The sequence below is a fragment of the Gymnodraco acuticeps genome, unplaced genomic scaffold, assembly GCF_902827175.1.
Source record: "Gymnodraco acuticeps unplaced genomic scaffold, fGymAcu1.1, whole genome shotgun sequence".
Lineage (NCBI taxonomy): Eukaryota > Metazoa > Chordata > Actinopteri > Perciformes > Bathydraconidae > Gymnodraco > Gymnodraco acuticeps.
The window spans coordinates 3556949-3575503 of NW_022989947.1; the positions used below are offsets into that span (position 1 = coordinate 3556949).

Genomic DNA, 18555 nt, shown 5'->3' on the forward strand with positions numbered 1-18555 from the left:
ATGGATCGCCTTATTATATTATTATATTTGTATTTAATACAGCCCTAACTGAGCCTTAATTCTATCAGCAGGGAACTGTGAAGCCTCCTATCCTGTTTCCCAGTTATTTGCCAGCACATGGCTGCTTTAAGAATGGATTTTTAAAAACTATTTTGGCAATTGTAAGATTTATTGTACAATGAACTAATGCTATAGATTATATTATATTTAAAACTGTGCAGTCTGCAAAACTGTGATGACAGATGAGTACATAAAATACTTTATTGTGCAGAAAGCAACACAAGACGGCAATCAAAACTCAACATTCACAATATTGCAAAGTTTTAAAGTTCATCACATGTTTACACACAGTTATATCTTACAGCTAAACTCCACATCAGCTCAGGGGGGACGGTGCAGGGGAGAATCTTTACTGCTGCAAGAAACAAATCAGATCAACAGCTAAATATCTATCCTCTTTTTAAACAAACTAAACGTGCACACATAAAGATCTGGTTTTATGTGGTGTGTGTGTGTTTTTTTTTACCTTGGCCTTTTGGTTCTGGACGGGCAGGTAGAGTTTGAACTCTGCAGGGAGCTCGTCCTCAGAGTACAGTCTGTCTGAGAAATACACTCTCCTTATTCGACAGTTAGCGTGGATCTGAAACGAAACATAGCTTTATTCATTATAAAAATAGTGCAATCTTACAAATGTCAAAATAAAATGGGTCAGCCCGCTTTTATCCACTACGCTCCCAAACTGTGGAACACCCTACCAGGAAATATCAGAGGCCAACTCAGTGGACATTTTTAAATGACAGCTAAAGACAAATCTTTTTAGATTAGCTTTTTATTAGCTACCCCCCCCACCTCTTTTAAATTGTCTTTTAGTCTTTATTATTTACCTACTTTTATATTGTTTTATTTATCTTATAGATCTTAAAAGGGTTTTATCTTATATATTGAACAGTTTTAATAGCAATATTTCCTTTTACGTTGGTCTTTTAATATTTTAATTGTTTACCCTTTATTAGAAATATGAATTTTGTATTACTTTTATCTTTTAATTTTTATTGTACCTATATGTTTATTTTAGTATGGTTTCATATTGTTGCATCGATTCACTTAGTCGTGGGTCTTTTTTTCCCCCAGAGAGGAATCGTTATTTATTTTATTGTATTTTATTTGTATTATCATACCTTTTACCTCCTTGTGTTTCTTAACCTGTTAACATGTTATATTTTGTAGCTATGCTGTATGTATCTGTAAAGGTCTTTATTATGATCTGAGGGGAATTTATTGTTGTTTATTTATATTTTTGAATTGTGATGTGTGCCATTTTGTCAAGCACTTTGAGCTGCACGTGCTGCATGAAAAATGCAATATACATAAAGCCAGACCCGGCGCCAGAACAAATCTACACATGGGCACACCTATCGCAAATAAATACACAAATAAAGGGTAACAAACACTGGTAACTCATGAGCAAGGCACACATTTGAAATAAAAACATAACAGCAACAGCTTTGCTTGGGCCTTAAACTTGGACAACCGCTGACCGGAGCAGCAAACATAATAATACAGAGCGACACCACATTATGCAGGGCGTAACGTGGCGCAGTAAGCACTGACATATTAATTGACATGCAAACATTCTACTTACTGCTTTATGCTAATAAAGCTGGAGACGCCGTTTGCCTGAAGAATGGAATGGATTGAAGGATCGAAGGATTGGGCTCGCTAACTCAGCCCCGGGGTTTGCTGAGGTCAAGCTAGTAACACTACGGCGTGCTGCTGCAAGGTGCAGTCGCCAGCAGCACCATCGGCTGTAGTTCTTTCATCGCAATTTATTTGTAATAAATCCTTAGACCTACTCGTGGTTGTAAGCCAATTTCTGATGTCCATTTTGTAATTTAAGCAGAAATGGGAGTCTACAGAATGCATAATAAAAAACAAATCCAGAGTAGTGTGACGCTGTGATTGGTCTAAATGTGGACGAATCACAAATCACAAAAGACACATTCATTGATTTGACGGAGCCTACGATCTTTTTGTGTAGTTACTATCTGACATCACATACATCGTAGCAGTAAAGTTCACAGGTTATTTAAAAAAAAAAACGTGTTTATTGGGGAAGGCAGAAATGTCAAATGGGAGGGCCTGGCCCTCTCTGGCCCTCCCACGGCACCGGGTCTGCATAAAGCTTTGTTATTATTATTATTTTTATTATTATGTCACACTAGTGAAAGTGCAAGTAGCATCTGGAGACAGTTCGCCCGTTTCCTGTCCACTCACCTGTACACGCAGCGTCTCGATGTAATTGGTCCCATAAGCCCTCCTGGTGAAGTCTGACAGGTTAAACTGAATCTGGTTCCAGCCGTCATCCAGCCTCATGGGCATTGTGCAGATAAACGGCTTCACTCGTGTCGTGCTTTGATAGTTACTCGCCCGAAAGCGCCGCCGAACATTTTTATCATCCAACACCTGAAATATGGAAGAGATGAAAAGAAAGCTTGAGTTGTTTGTTTCTGCCACCAAGACATGGAAGTGTTTTGTATCTGCAAGAATGTTAACATCACCTGGACTTCAAAGGTGAAATACTTCTTGAGATTTTTGATGATCATAACGAGAAAAGGAAGCTTGATGCCCAACGTCTTCTTAGGGTCTGCAGGACATGTTATATATGTGGTGCTGCAGAGAGAAGAAATTACAATTAAAATAAAAGGGTGGTAAATTAGTGACTAGAGCTTTAATAATGATTCAAGCTGAGCTAAAAAATCAGTTAAAAAAAATAGTCACAACTCACCTGACGTTTGTTCCCTCGACCTCCAACACCAGTGAGTGGATGTCATTGTCTGTGATTCTCTTGATATGACCATTTCTAACCTGTGAAAGCACAGCAATTGTATTTTCTTAAAATGTACATAAAGAAATCAAGCCATGTCACATTGGTTTAGGATGGCTGTCACCATAATTTCACTTAATATTTCTAGATAATTCTTCTTCTACATAAACTGTGACATACTGTTTAAAAGGTAAGGATGTATTTAAATAGGAATTTAAACTGCATGAAGTAAAGCAAGCTCCCAAATATTTCAAAACGACATGAATATAAATGCGTTATGAATCTATTGGATACAAAAACAAGGCTAACATTTTATCTCAGTTTATTGGTAAAACAATCTGTATATAACATTGGGATTTTTAACTTAATCTTACAACAGGCACAATAAATAACATATCAAGGTGTTGAAAGTGAGTTAACCTCAGAATCTTAAACAAAGTGTATTTTTTCTGTTATTAATTGTTGCATGGCAACAGCGCCTTTTGGTCCACCTAGTATCCTGCATTAGTTATTTAACAATGACTGAAAACTAGTGGTTGTCAAATGTTCGATATTTTATGAGCAACACAAGACCCATACTTTACTTTCAGATCAATGCTTATGCTTTGAATCATTACTGTAACCTGTGTTTCAGACTATCAACAACGGACATATCAACTGGGGTTGCCAGCGTTGTTGAAAAATGGGGTTGACTAAATAAATCAATGATTTTATCATAACGACAACATTTTACTAGATCCGATTAAATCCACTTATCGAATAAAACAATGTAAGCTTCTAGCGTATACGAAAAACAAGCTCCAACAGAGACACATACGCTAACGCTAGTTAGCTCTAGCGCGGCTAACGTTAGCTAAGGAAGCTAGTTATAATAATAAGTAACTCTGCTCACCTTTTTATCCCATATCTGAAGTGGTTTGCTGCCGATGCTGTATAAAATAGACAAGAATCCGCTTTGAAACGTGTTTTTAAACATCTTGTTTGAGCTTAGACCACAGTGTATTTGCACATGTGTTTACGTCTACTAACTAAAACCGTTGCTAGCTAATAGGTTTACGTTTGTTTACAGATTTAGTTTCCGTCCCCAACGCAACTGGTTCCGTGCGGTACAAAATAACCCGTTCCGCTGTCAGAAGTTACAGCTTTTGGTTAACTCAGACTTGTCTTGTTTTGTGACATCCCCACACGTCCTCCCTGGGACATGTTAAAGTAAAGAAGGCTAATGTTCACCTCCTTGTTATTTTGGTGTTGCTAAGGAACAGAAGCTATTGGCGTTGTTCAGGTCGGGTCTTTTTAAATGGTTACGCAACTCGGTAGCTGTGGCAACGAAAAGCTAGCCCAGCGCCGTATATATAGAAGTCGAGGACGCTTCCTTGGTAGCACATGTCCTTCTGAGTCAGGTCCTTCAGAGGCTAGGCAATAATCCTTCCTAGCATTCGGAGAACGAATAATGGAACAGGCTAGCAGGTGTGCAGCCTGCAGGTGTGTGTGTCATATGCAAGACCCCGCCTTAAATTGAGCACGATTTGTTTGAAGACTCATAAAACAAACACTCAGAATTACGAACAGACATAGAAGTTCCACTTAGCAAAGCGGAGGTTAGAACATTCATACAGAAATATCTATGCACAAACAACATGGCAAAAACATTGGGACATTAATGATACAGGAAGACATCTTTATCAAATTCAAATGTATGTGGGGGATGGAAGGAAGGGGGGGTTTAAAAGAAGGGTAGACAATGTAATTTCTCGGATGAGAATAAGGTCATACAGGACTTTCAATCCAGAATAAACTGTCGAACATGTTTTAAAAATATTTTAAGAAATATATTACTCTGAGGAATGTGCTTTTCCAGACACTGAAGAAAGCAAAATACCATGACTTTTCGCTTTCAGGGCTGTTAGGGAAAACATCAGGCAATATATATTTTGAAATTATTAAGTTTCTAAGAGACATTGATACATTTAAAATAAGAGTTGTATTTCTTTTTTTTGTTTATTATTTGTCTGCATAGTCTCTTGTCCACACTCCAGTCCAGTTGGTGGCGGTAATGCACCTACAAGTTGGTTTGCCAACCGCCAATAAACACAGAAGAAGAAGAAGAAGAAGAAGAAGAAGAAGAAGAAGAAGAAGAAGAAGAAGAAGAAGAAGAAGAAGAAGAAGAAGAAGAAGAAGAAGACTCATAACTGATTTGCAAAGATCGAAGATGGATACGTTTTTGTTGTTATCTTTTATCCATCAATTTTTTGAGATGGAGGACGAGGTAGAGCGGGAGTATCGTCGGCGTCTGTCTGCTCGGAGGAGGAGGATGTACTGTCGGCGCCTTTGCAGAGGACGACCTGCTCGGGTAGGAGAAATAATGTATTGTTTTATTAAATGTTGGGAGAATGGGTAAGCTAGTTAAATAGGTCTTGCCGCTTGCCTTCCTTGCGAGTTGTATTCTCTAATGTGAATCAAGTAAATGAAGCATCCATAATAACTCCATAGTTAGTTTGTGAGTTGTGATAGGAAATGGGGGACCCTGATGTAAACAAGACGAAAGTCTTTCTTTGGTCTGCATCCCTTTAACAAGTGTATGTTTTGAGCTGTACTGTACTGTACCCAATATACAAGCTGTTAATAAACTTTTCAATCAATCAGATGGTTTGAATCCCCCTTGGTAGACACCCCTTTCTATTCCCTCTTGCATGCTTCCCGCGCACAATAAGCAAGCAACCCTTTTATCCCGTGTCAATGTTGCATATAGTTTGTGCATGTTTTGTAGTCGTAACACTTATCGATGCGGAGAAAATGTGTAATCACATTGAAATTGTGTTTTTAATAATGTAAACACACACACAAGCAAATAGCAGATTTGAAAAAAATAACAATTAACAAATGTCAAGTAAACTTAAACTGCCCTCTATTCTTTATGTTATGCAGGCCCATCATTACTGCATAATTAATGCCACCGTGCCAGTCCTCCAGAGGTATTTTGCAGACGAGGACACCCGCCCTGACTTTCGGCTGGGCAGGGAGGCCATCCAGCAGCTCCTAGTGGCGCTGAAGACGGAGAGGCAACATGGATGGGGGCCAACTCTGGAGACCCTTGTTTTTTTGTTTTGGATTGCCAGTGGCTCCGCTTACAGAGTGGTCTCCCGTGCGTTCGATGTGCCTCTGCCGTCCGTTCACCGCATTGTCCACAGGATGGTGGATGAGGTGGTGGCCGTCTTGCCCCAGTTTGTCCGTCTCCCATGTGTTGAGGACTTGCAGGTGGTTGGTGAGGGTTTTGCCCGGTTGGCTCACCACCAAGCCTTTAGCAAGGCAGCTGGGGCAATTGACGACTGCCACATCCGAATCAAATGCCCAGGTGGCCCTGATGGTCAAGACTTCTGCAATAGGAAGCTGTTCCCTTCAGTTGTGTTGCAGGCCGTCTGTGACCATCAGGGACGCTTTATTGACATTTTTGTGGGTTACCCAGGATCCGTGGATGATGCAGGGATTCTTAAGAACAGCCCCATCTACACTAGGGGGACTTACCCTCCCCCAGGGTATTTCATCCTAGCTGATGGTGGCTCCCCATGTCTGCAGGAACCCATGGCCCTTATCACACCATATAAGAGGCCAGTGAGAGGCATGGCAGAACAACGGTTTAATTACCATCACTCCAGGGGTCGCTCAATCATTGAGCGGGCCTTTGGGGTGCTGAAAACCCGCTTCAGGAGCATCTTTTTAGAAGCACTTGAAGTACATCCTAAGTTTGTCCCTAAGGTAATGAATCATTCTAATGTTTCTGTAGCAAATGAGTTAATTGAAATCCTAATATCCTTATCCTGCTATACTAAGACTGTCTTAATGCCTAACTATTGCAGTCACATATGATAGATACTATGCATCACACTTTGTTTTGTCCTTTCTTTACTCTGCCTTGTGCACAGGTTGTGACAGCCTGTGTAATTTTACACAATATATGTGTCGGGGTTGGGGATGACCTACCTCCAGAAGATGCCGCCCTGGAGGAGGTCAACCAGCCACCTGCTGCGCATGAAGGTGGTGGGGAGAGTGAGAGGGGAGCAGCATGGCGTGCGGCCCTTGTCAACGAGGTGTCCGCACTTGCTGTTGCTCCACTGGACTATGACTATTTTGCACAGGTGAAAAAAATGGCTCAAATCCCATGTCACAATCTGCTTATGTACTTGAGTAACTGTATTTTGTAAAATGATCATCTATCCAGGACAGAACCACTAAACTAACATCAAACTTTCTCCTTCTGTATGCAGCCTTGAAAAAGTCCTGGAGGATAAGCAGCCATAAGAAAATCACCATCACCAATTCTGCCTACAGGTGGGAGATGGACCACCTGGTGACCTGGTGCAGGGACAACCACCTCAACGCTCTCAAGACAGTGGAGATGGTTGTGGACTTTAGGAAGAACGCAGCCCCACCACTCTGTGTGACTCCCCAGTAACTGCTGTGGAGTCTTTCCGCTTCCTGGGCACCATCATCGCCTAGGAGCTCAAATTGGAGCAGAACATCGGCTCCCTCATCAAAAAAGCCCAGCAGAGGATGTTCTTCCTGAGGCAGCTGAAGAAATTCAACCTGCCAAAGACAATGATGGTGAATTTCTTCACCTCCATCGAGTCCATCCTCACCTCCTCCATCACCATCTGGTATGCCACAGCCAAGGATAAGGGCAGGCTGCAGCGTGTCATTCGCTCTGCAGAGAAGGTGATCGGCTGTAATCTGCCATCCCTCCACGCCTCCAGGACCCTGAGGCGGGGATAGTGGCCGACCCCTCCCACCCTGGACACAAACTGTTCACCCCCCGCCCCTCTGGCAGGAGGCTGCGCTCCATCAGGACCAAAACCTCTCGCCACCTGAACAGTTCTTCCCCTCCGCTACCGGCCTCTCAAACAAGGCCCGGCCCCCCCACCGACACTTTGCCTCAGCCATAACGCAGACTCTATATGCATTACATTAATGCACACAATGTTCAAATATTACTTACTGCACACATTTCATATTCTATAATTCACTGCATTCTATTTCACTGTAAATTACTGCTTTACTTTATTGCTATCCATCTATATTTTTTTACAGTGTTCTTAATATAGTTAGCTGTGTACTTTGTTACATTCGTTTTATATTTGATGTATGCACCATGACATCAAGTCAAATTCCTTGTACGTGTGAACCTACCTGGCAATAACCCCCGTTTCTGATTCTGAATAATACAATTTGTATTCATATATCATACTTGATGTCTGCAAACCTTTTTTACACATATTGGTGCACATTGTAGCATAAACCACAAATATCAACAAAAGAGGCAAAGTCAAAACAAGGTTCATTTTAATTACATTTTAATTCAATTATTTATTTTGGTGCAAAACGCTCTAAGAGAGCAAAGAACCTTTCAAATCTTTCTCGGGCCTCTGCTGCTCTCCTCTCTTCTGCCTCTCTCTGATAGAGGAGGTCTTCCCTTAAGAGATTAAGGAACGGATCCTCTCTCTCCCTCTTTTTCGTTCCTCCGCCTCCTCCTCTCTGTCTCTCCGTGTCATCCTTGTATTTTTCCTCCTCATCCTCATCCCCTCGCCCTCTCTGACCTTCCTGGGCAGTGCTTGGCCCTGGATTGTCCTCTTTGATGGAGGCAATCAGGCCGGGGGGCAAGCCCGCCGCAGACTGCCCTAATGCCTCATCCATTAGGACAAACCAGGGCCAAGTCGCTGCCGTCGGTTTCCCGTCGTCAGTGCCCTGTCCTGAGGCGGGACACTTGCATTCCTGAACAGTGAAGACCAAATACATACATTACATACACGCATTAATATATGAAAACATAATACATATAATCATGTCTATATAACCTCTCCCACCTTGTACTTGGTTTTCAGATTGTCCCATTTCTTTTTGGCTTGGGTGTGGGTTACCTTGCCCATAACCCCCATTTTTGCCAAAATTGTCCTATGTAAATGATAAGGAGAAAGCAGCGATTAAATTACATCTTGAACAATATTTACTACCTAAACAATCTCACTTGCTTCTCACCGATAACCATTGGCGGCGGTGTCCCTACCGCCCGTGAAAAGGTGCCGGTGCTCAACACGGTGGCGTATAAATGCCTCGGTCTGTTCCTTATTCCCTTGAGCAAACACAAGAAACAAAAGTATGTATAATGCCTTGTGTAATTAATGAATACCAGGCGAAACACCGACAAGTCCGGCAACAGACATTAATTCTCTCTGAGTGACTAGATGGGGTGTCCTGCTATAACCCTGAAGTGAAATAAGTATTTGATACTGGAGAGTTTTTGTTTTACTCTTATCTAAAAACAGAGGGATGAAATGAGATTTCAAAGGTCTTTTATTTTGAAACTGTACATCAGATTGTCCTGTTCTCTGATTGACTAGATGGGGTGTCCTGCTATCACCCTGGAGTGATTAGTCTTTGATTGACTTCGAATGACTCTTTGATTATGGACAGTTACCATTAAATGATAATCAAAATATAGATGGACAATAGATCTAATTTGAGATTTTAAACAGCATACATTTTAAATTGTGCTTCAGAAAGTCATGTTATTTTTGGAGTGTTGTGAGATGGTGTCAACATCAATTGAAATGAGTCACCCAGTGAAAATGGACATTTTAATAATGAATGTGGTCAGATATGTCTTCATAACTGTATCCTTAAGTTGTACATTCACTCAGTTATCATTTGGTAGTTATACATAGTTTGTTTTAAATTATTATTGATCACATTATATAGTACATATTTCTTAATTTAAGCTCCAGTAGCCTATATATGAATATGTTTGTTATGTTTTTTAGGTATATTTGTTATTTATTGACCGAGTCAGCGCTTTTATTTTGAAGGCAGTTTTTACAGGCCTCTACCGTAATGCATAGGATATTCGCGCAACGCAATGCAACGTGGGGGCTGGCTTGACTGTGTTTTCCGAAGTGGAGGCTGGCTTCTCATAGGTTTTATATCGATGAGCTAGCGAACTTAAGTGAAGACATGCCATACTGACATAATTAGCCTACCTCACGATGTACCTAGCTAATTATGAACTTGCTTTACTTTCACGGAACACTTTATGGTGGTAAAACATTTAACAAAGTAACACATTTACCAACACTACACATTTTCTACGCCACTGAACATACTTACATTTAAATGTGTACTGCTTCAATTCAGCCATTTCCCGCCAAAGATTAGGGAAATTGGTCCGTGCGCAAAGAATTGTGGGTCCTTTAAAACCGCCGAGGATACACATGAGCAGCCTCGAAATTTCGTGAACAAAGTATTCAGCCCTCGGTAGAATTCCAAGGATCCTGTACATCGGAACAGTCCTTCGACGGGATTCAATGACGTAGCATCCGGCTGCAGTCGAATAGTCCAAGGCCCAATCGCAAACCACTCCCTCGACCCTACCCCTCCGTGACGGAGTGAACTCCGTCTGTAGCCACACTCGCAGCTCAACGAGGCTCCCTCCTGTCAGATGGAGGGAGTAAATACAGCAGCAAGCTTTGGGACGGCCTCCCCTCTCTCCGGCAGAAACAGGAAATGCCGTAACTCTATGTAACAACGGTTTCAAACCAGCATCTCTTAGAAAAAAAGTTTAAATTAATAACTCAAATAAAACTCCAAACATCTTTCATTGTGTTTCAAAGCTCTTTTAGTTTTAAACCTGATGTTTATAAGCTTCTTAGTTTTTGCAACGGTCTGTAAATATACACAACTTTATAATAAAATGCACAATTTTACTTTTTTCTAGACTAAACACAGGTATGATCCTAAATTAAAAACATATGAGGTCATCATGAGGTTGTTAACATCGTAGTTTATCAGTGGATGTTTGCTGGAACTACTTTTTAACAGCTTGTTTCCCGACGGACACACACAGCGTGACTCCGGTCAGGTAGAGACCGGTCTCAAGTCAGCATCGCTGCAGACTCGCTGTTTGAGGGCTTGATAGCCCACTCCCCCTCCACACCGCTCCACACTCGTTGCTTTGGAACAGCCCTTAATATGGCGGACCCTCCGCGTGAACGCGCAAACGGAGGGGTAGTAGGGTGTAGGGGGCGGTTTGGGAATGGGCCGAAGTCTACCCATGTGCATCCTCGAAATTTCCCCCAAACCAAGGACGCGGCCTCGGTGGAATTCCAAGTATGCTGGAGATTGGAACAGTACTTCGTCGGCACTCGATGACGTAGCTAACGGAGATTAGAAGCTGTTTCAACGATAAGAAGAGGGAGAGTCCTCTCCTGTCGGACTGAGAGAGATAACGTCAGCTCAGGGAGGTAAAGGACTCTGAGTGATTAGATTGTAAACTTTAATCTAAGTTATCTCAGTGGGTCTCAAACGGTTTGGTCATCTATGTAAACACATATTTCGATGTAATATTAGTTGTATATAAAATAAGTTAAGAAATCCTTCCAATGTGTACTATAGGTCAGTACAAAAATATAAAACACAGTTTGAAAGGGAAGTGATTATAGTCAAATATGCATAAATAACAAGAAATAATGCAGACTAGGTAAAATAAAGATAGGAGAGAGGAGTTTATCAATGATTTGTTATTGGTTGAGCATATTCTAATGGTTTTTAGATTATTGAAATATATACAGTTCTGTTTCATATGAGTGTTGAGAACTGTATCCATAAATCTCTTAATGTTGCCCTCAAAGTGCACCAGATTGATGCATTCAACATCAATTTAAAGAATTCCCGGGGTGCATGGCCCCGGACCCCCGTGAGGTCATCACAAATAAAACAGGTTCACATGGATAGGATACTAGATAAGTGTGCACACTCATTATATACACTACATATTTTTCTTGGATTTGTTAACACTATAGTCCCCAATATATTTTAAGAAAGGCAGGAAATGGAATTAAATTGAGAAAATGTTTCATTGCGGAGGACCCCCTGTTTTGTGTCCCCCCCACTTCTCAAACCAAAGTTACACCCTTGGTGTTGTGTTATGCTTTATGAACAGGGACAACAGAGAAACATATTCTTCATGAATGAGGTTGGAATTTAAATAAAACAGGAAAGTGAAACTTATGCTTGTTGTCATCCTCACCCTCCGGTCCACATTAATACAAATTATCCCAATACGTATTGGTGTATGACCAGATCTTAAAAGAAATACAAATGTATTATAAACGTGTGTTAGTCCTTAACATCTATCACTGTGTATACCACCATTAAAACATCTATTAAAAGTTTAAGAAACCCCACACGAGCTGAGTAAACACTATGAAATGTTGACTTTATTTGATCATTTCAGTAAAATAACGTTAATATTATATTTTGATTATTATAGTGTTGAACGTTTAAAATAAAGCACTTTAAGTTCTCACAGCAAGTTACCACATAAGTTGTAAAATGCTAAAAGTAAAAAGTATCGTAACTTTCATGATACTAATTTCTCGGTCATAATCGGTTGTTTCCATTTTCTCCTTTCCTTTCGTAAAGGAAAGTCCAGTGTTTCCTAAGCTAAAGGAGGTTATAAAGGAATTTTCAAACCTCCTTTCCTATCATCTAGAGTAGACTCTGGGTGTTTCTCAATGTCGAGGACGCTTCCTTGGTAGGACATGTCTTCCGAGTCACTTCCTTCAGAAGCTAGGCAAGAATCCTTCCTGGCATTCGGAAAACGAAGAGTGGAACAGGCGAGCAAGTGTGCAGGTGTTCGTCATATGAGAGGCCCCGCCTTACATTTCTCGCTACGAAGGACGCCGGGCTCGGTAGAATTCCAAGGAGCCTGGACATTGGAACTGTCCTTCGGCGGGACTCGATGACGTAGCATCCTTGAAATAGTGGCTCTGGAGCATCCTTCCTTGACATTGAGAAACTCTGGCCGTTTCTCAATCGCGAGGATGCTGGCTTGGTAGTCGCGTACTTCCAAGTCACTTCCTTCAGAAACGAAGCAAGTATACTTCCAAGCCACGGCTGCGGAAAACGAAGAAGAATGGAACAGGCTAACAAGTGTGCCACTCTCTCTAACGGTTTCAACATAAACTGTACCAAAAATAAATACCTCACGATGTCTATCAAATTATGAACTTGCTTTACTTTCACGGAACACATTTTTGGTGATAACAAACAAATGTAACAAAGTAACATATTTACCAACACATGTTCTACCCCACTACATACTTACATTTAAATGTGTGCTGCGTCGGTTCAGCCATTCTCCGCAAGGGTTTTTGAAATTGGTCCGTGCGCAAAGCATTGTGGGGATTTTAAGGACGCAAAGTCTACCCATGTGCAGCCTCGAAATTTCCCCAAACCAAGGACGCGGCCTCGGTGGAATTCCAAGTATGCTGGAGATTGGAACAGTCCTTCGGCGGCAATCGATGACGTAGCATCCTTGAAATATTGGCTTGGAAGCCAAAATCCTCGCGATTGAGAAACGGCCACCCTCTGTCTAGAGAATTCGAACGGCTCTTTTCATGGCTGCCACTGAAGTACTTCCGGGTCATTTCACTCCGTTAGGAAGGTTTCTAAGCTAAACTGGGGTTGCAGTCGAATAGTCCATTTAGCTTAGGAACTTCCTAAGCTAAATGGACTATAGGAACCTTCCTAACGGAGTGAAATGACCCGGAAGTACCTCAGTGGCAGCCATGATAAGTGCCGTTTGAATTCTCTATGATAGGAAAGGAGGTTTCAATCTTCCTTTATAACCTCCTTTAGCTTTGGAACCACTGGACCTTCTTTTACGAAAGAAAAGGAGAAAATGCTGCCCCACAATGCCTTGCAGCCGCAGCATTTGCCATCACGGAAATTCATTTCATTTCCATTCATGGAAACAACCGACTATGACCGAGAAATTATATCATGACATTTACGGTGCTTATTCAGCATTTTAAAACGTATGTGGTAACTTGCCAAAGTGCTTTGTTTTGAACGTTCATCAGTATTATAATCAAAAAGAAAAATATGAACTTTAGTTTTTACTGAAATTATAAAGTCAACATTTCACAGTCTTTATGAGCTGTGTGGGGTTTGTTAAACTTTTAAAAGACGTTTGAATGGTGATATACACAGTGATAGATGTTAACGTTTATAATAAATACATTTGTATTGATTTTAAGATCTTTTCATAGTTCATACAATCATACGTATATTGGGATCATTTATTTAGTGGGAATGCTGTTAACAGCATTCCAACTAACTGTTATTCTACGCACAAAAGTTTATTATTATTATTCCGCCGACTTATTTTGGCCCTCTTCTCCTCCCGCATTGAACATCGCAGAAACTCCGTTCAAACATCAAAACGTTCAGCTCGGTCGGGAATCGATGGCTATTACTTTTCTCATTCATATTTTTCATAATTCCAGAGATACATCACATAATAAATCACATTTTTAACCATTAAAGTCAATGGAGAAATTCTTCAACTTCAACAAATCTTGATGCGACTTCAACTGCTAACTGTTCATTCATACTTTCACTCAGAAACCTCATTCTAACTTTAGAATGTTACACATCTTTCTGACATTATTCGTGTAAAACAACTAAATCTGATTCTTACTTTTAGAGATATTAAACATTGTTCAGACCTTGTTTTAGAGGTTTTCTTCAGATTTTAACATTAGTGTGTGATGTCACAGCTAGAGGGTAGAACATCTTGAAATTTGCCTTCATATATTTTTTTTAAACTGCCATAATTCCCAAACCCTACATTCCTGAGACATAATTTTTCATGACAAACGTAGGAAAACATCTCGTAGCTTGAAAAATGAGAAATAATTAAGCAAAACAATTCAACAAAATGCCTCTTGAGGGCATGAAGTGACAAAAACCTTCAACATGCCTCCATTAAACCCCCTTGTAATTTCAGGCAGATATTTCCTCACAGCAGCAGCCGCACACCTTTAGTTAAACTGCCAAAAAGGCCACATTATTAACCCGAAACTACACAAAAATACACTTCAGATACTCAACTTCCTTGACATGCTTCACGTTTTGAAATTTCACAGATATCTGTTACGGTTCTTCCACAAAACGTTCACATGTAAGAGGTTTATCTCTCATTCAGAACAATGGAAACCTTTGATAACTTCAGATAATGGTTAATGGTCCTGCCCTCAACAGCTCTGTCAATTATGGGGTGTCATCATCATATGCCGAAGAGAGAGAGAAGAGAGAGAGGGCGATCAAGAGAAGAGAGAGAGTAATGTAATAAAACACGGTTTTCTCATAACTTCAGTGAAAATACTCCAAACAGCCCAAAACTTCACATGTTTGGTAACGATGCAGCTATCAACGCATCTAAGCGTATTATGGGGTGTCATCAAATGCCGTTGCCATGGCGACAGACCACTCGCCATGAAACATGATGTGGCTGTAAGTCCAATCGACACGGCCCAATCGTCCCCCAATCTTCACTTGTATATCACCGGTCCATGCCTCAACAGCTCTACGCCAAATCTGAGATCTCACCATATGCCGTTTCCATGGAAACGCATCCCTCGCCATAAAACATGATGTCGCTATAACTCCTATGAAAATGTTCAAAAAGTGCTCAAACTTCACATGTGTGCTAACAGTCCAGCCGTGAAGACATCTACGAGACAGTTTTGAGATTTCTTCAAATGCCGTTGCCACGGCAACACAATGCTCACCATGAAACACGGTTTTCTCATAACTTCAGTTCAAATGCTCCAAACGCCCCAAAACTTCACAGGTTTGGTAACGATGCAGCCATCAACGCATCTAAGTGTATTATGGGATGTCATCAAATGCTGTTGGCATGGCGACAGATCATTCACCATCAAGTTAGTTCAAAAGTTTGCAGTTCAAATATTCTGCTGCTTTTCCAAGCCTTTTTACTTTAAGCCCCCAGTGTTCATTTATCATTTCAATCTAAATTCTTCACTTTCTTCTTTCACATTACATTTCAGCATAGCAGTTTAGCGTCAGATTTTCAGCATAAAGCATTCCCACTTGCAATTTCTTCAGGAATTGCATTCTCTAGTTTGTATTAATGTGGACCGGAGGGAGAGGGTGACGAGCATAAGTTTCACTTTCCTTTTTTATTTCAATTCCAACTTTGGTCATGAAGAATATGTTTCTCTGTTGTCCACGTTCATAAAGCATAAAACAACAGCATCAGAGCACGGTGCAGAGTCTCTAGATGAGTTTACAGTAGTCCCTCCTTCTTATTATATATCCATGTTGTAGTCCGCTGTATAGAAAATTGTAGTTTCCATAGTTTCCCCACAGCAGCAGACGCACATTTATGACGTCCGCTGGCGCATCATAAACACGTCGGATAGTGAAAGTGCAGTCGGATTCTCTAAAGTACTGCAGTCTCTTCTCCTAAGTCCTTTTGAATTCTCCTATCCACTATCCCTTAACCCCGTGACGTTTCACACAGAGGTCAAGGAATAGACGATAGGTTTAGACGTCAGGAGCTGATTTTTGGACTATTCGACCGCAACCCGGGGGTGTTTCTCAATGTCGAGGAAGGCTCCTTTATAATCCCATAAAGTGTCAAGTGGGACATCCTTCCTCTCAGTCTCCAGAACTTTAAACAAGCCGGGCTGGAATAGATGTTTCAAAGGTTTTTAAATATTTGAACAAGCCAAGAAACAGTCAATCAAACATAAGCCAGGACTTTTGCAAAATGACATCACCAGCAATGCAACATAAATCAAATGTATTTGTATTAGTTTCATAGAAAGGGAAGATTAATTAATTCAGTGGTATTCAGAGCAGGTCTTTGCATGGATTGATTATGTAATGTTCCCAGCAGGCACAGGCCCAGCAACCCAGCGTATCTGGTTCTAGTTCTCATATAAAATGTCACTTTAAAGAGACACGTTGCAGCCACTGGAACTCAAAATGAACCCAAAAAACCCACACAATGACTACAAACAGATGTAACAACAAATAGAAAGGTGCAAAACAGCTGCAAAGAGACAAAAATGACCACAAAAAGTCTGTGTGTCCTGCTGCAGATGGGGTGGGGCTTTTTGCATGTCTTTTCAATGTGATGGGGCCCTTTGTATTAAAATGTGCCCATGGGTCTGTGCTACAGCAGTTTGTTTGACAGTTTGAAATATACTGTACACAGCTGGACACACATGCACCTGGACATAGATAAAAACACTGTCTTGAGTGGTGGCCATTCTTTATAGTTGTTTATGTCACTGTGGTTTATGAGGTGCTGGTTCACTCCAAATAGTATATCTTTTTTTAAATAAATGTCAAAAGTCCTCCTCTTCCCATCTCTATCCACAGTTCTCTGTGTGTGTGTAATTTTAATTAAACTACTTCATAGGCTGGCAGCTTTTTTAAACTATCTACAGAAACAGTTGAGATCACTTTATCCGCTTCTTCACTATTATTTCCCCTCTCTCTTCTCTAGTAGTCAGGGATATACACACACTTTTATATTCCTCAGAACCTTCCAGTGTAGGACCACCCCAGAGTCAGCTTTAAATAACTTTACTGAGCACACACATGAATTAAAAAGTCAATTGCAGTCTCTCATCGCTTTGTCTCACAAAGAAAAGAAAGTGTTTCTGTGTCTTGATTTTTCCGCTTTTTCTCTACTTTTTGTTTAGTCACATAATTAAATGTTATTGCAGATGCTGCTTTTCACGATCCAACCAGCAGTTGCCTTCATTTGTTGCACCTTTATTGTGATGTAGATCATTTTGAAAGTATACAATTGACAGCAATTACTACTTTAAGTGTTCTTCGTTATAAGTCTCTGCTTTGAACACCTGGATTTGTAAGGTTTTTCCCATTCTCCCTTTTTGGACTCTAACTGTCTTGTGTCCCTTGTTGCCTGTTTTGTCAGATATACCTTTTGGCAACCTTTCCTTGTCTCAACAACCAAAATAAACGTTGCTTTTAATGTATCTTTCTTGTATGTGAGTCTTGCTTTTTGGTCGAAATCTTGTTTTACTCAGCCAGTTCACTAATTTATATTTACCCGTCTTCCATATCATTTAAATCACAAATTCAAAAAGAGATGAAGATGGAGGGGAAGACCCTTCTGTATTTTGTGTTATTCCCCTATTCCCTCCTAGGGATAGGGGGACGACTAGAGAAAGAGATGAGGAGGAGGTCCGGCCGCCTGAGGAATCGTCCAATCCAGCGGTGTTCACATCCCAACTCACTCTCTTTGGTCTTCAAACCGACAACAGAGGACACGTGAAGACAGCAACTTGGTGTGTGGATTTTATGCACAAGGATATTTTTAGTCTTCATATGCCTTAACAAGGTAGGTTGTTTTTCCTTGGTTAGTAAATATCACTGTAATGTGCTGGGATTTACTTAATCCAGGTTAAAGTAAGCTGTTAAATTGGTTCTAATATTTAATCTCTATCATTTGCTTAATTATAATAATTTGCACAAACCTTGTATTACATATGGACATGACATGTTCAAGAAATTGCAAAATCAGGAACCAGATGGCAGAATGCAGCTTTATTTCAGTCTTTCAATCCATGTCCTCTGCCATGTTTTATGCGAGTGTCTCTGTGATGATGAAGAGTGGAAAGACCTTCCCCGACAGGACGTGTTAACAGATTCAAGCTCATCCATCTCTGGTTAATATAAGGAAAGGGAAGACATTTTGGAGGTCTGTCAAATAACACTTTTAACAGGGTAATCCATTTGTTTTGGGTTAAGAAAGAAGGAATCAAGTCTGGATTGAAAATGGAAAAACGTTCACTCAGATGTCAGAATGGTGAAATATCTTCATTTAAACTAATTTGTTG

General features: G+C 40.6%; 3 protein-coding genes across 3 annotated transcripts; 1 reads left to right on the forward strand and 2 right to left on the reverse strand.

The window, feature by feature from the left end:
- Nucleotides 1–236: 236 nt before the first annotated feature.
- Nucleotides 237–4086, reverse strand: cfap20 (cilia and flagella associated protein 20). The gene is made up of 6 exons (XM_034210367.1): nt 3717–4086; nt 2786–2865; nt 2559–2670; nt 2275–2463; nt 527–640; nt 237–415 (listed from the first exon to the last, which is right to left on the reverse strand). The coding sequence occupies exons 1-6, from the start codon at nt 3798–3800 to the stop codon at nt 410–412; spliced, it is 585 nt and encodes a 194-aa protein (XP_034066258.1). The 5' UTR covers nt 3801–4086; the 3' UTR covers nt 237–409.
- Nucleotides 4087–4924: 838 nt separating this feature from the next.
- LOC117542691 (putative nuclease HARBI1) lies at nt 4925–8062 on the forward strand. The gene is made up of 4 exons (XM_034210516.1): nt 4925–5174; nt 5750–6577; nt 6745–6957; nt 7087–8062. The coding sequence occupies exons 1-4, from the start codon at nt 5034–5036 to the stop codon at nt 7090–7092; spliced, it is 1188 nt and encodes a 395-aa protein (XP_034066407.1). The 5' UTR covers nt 4925–5033; the 3' UTR covers nt 7093–8062.
- Nucleotides 8063–8141: 79 nt separating this feature from the next.
- On the reverse strand, nt 8142–10266 carry LOC117542692. Its single transcript, XM_034210518.1, has 4 exons — nt 9977–10266; nt 8852–8945; nt 8680–8767; nt 8142–8587 (listed from the first exon to the last, which is right to left on the reverse strand). The coding sequence occupies exons 1-4, from the start codon at nt 10146–10148 to the stop codon at nt 8183–8185; spliced, it is 759 nt and encodes a 252-aa protein (XP_034066409.1). The 5' UTR covers nt 10149–10266; the 3' UTR covers nt 8142–8182.
- Nucleotides 10267–18555: the final 8289 nt, after the last annotated feature.

Bases quoted from the DNA above. Each gene is read 5' to 3' on its own strand.
- LOC117542691 (XM_034210516.1), top strand. From the start codon at position 5,034: ATGGATACGTTTTTGTTGTTATCTTTTATCCATCAATTTTTTGAGATG. The intron at 5,175-5,749 runs GTAGGAGAAATA...TATGTTATGCAG, and splicing joins GCAGAGGACGACCTGCTCGG to GCCCATCATTACTGCATAAT. The intron at 6,578-6,744 runs GTAATGAATCAT...CCTTGTGCACAG, and splicing joins ATCCTAAGTTTGTCCCTAAG to GTTGTGACAGCCTGTGTAAT.
- LOC117542692 (XM_034210518.1), bottom strand. From the start codon at position 10,148: ATGTACAGGATCCTTGGAATTCTACCGAGGGCTGAATACTTTGTTCAC. The intron at 8,946-9,976 runs GTAAGTATGTTC...TGTTTGCTCAAG, and splicing joins GAAGCAGTACACATTTAAAT to GGAATAAGGAACAGACCGAG. The intron at 8,588-8,679 runs GTGGGAGAGGTT...TTCACTGTTCAG, and splicing joins ATCTGAAAACCAAGTACAAG to GAATGCAAGTGTCCCGCCTC.
- cfap20 (XM_034210367.1), bottom strand. From the start codon at position 3,800: ATGTTTAAAAACACGTTTCAAAGCGGATTCTTGTCTATTTTATACAGC. The intron at 2,866-3,716 runs GTGAGCAGAGTT...GTGCTTTCACAG, and splicing joins TTCAGATATGGGATAAAAAG to GTTAGAAATGGTCATATCAA. The intron at 2,464-2,558 runs GTGATGTTAACA...TCCATATTTCAG, and splicing joins ATTTCACCTTTGAAGTCCAG to GTGTTGGATGATAAAAATGT.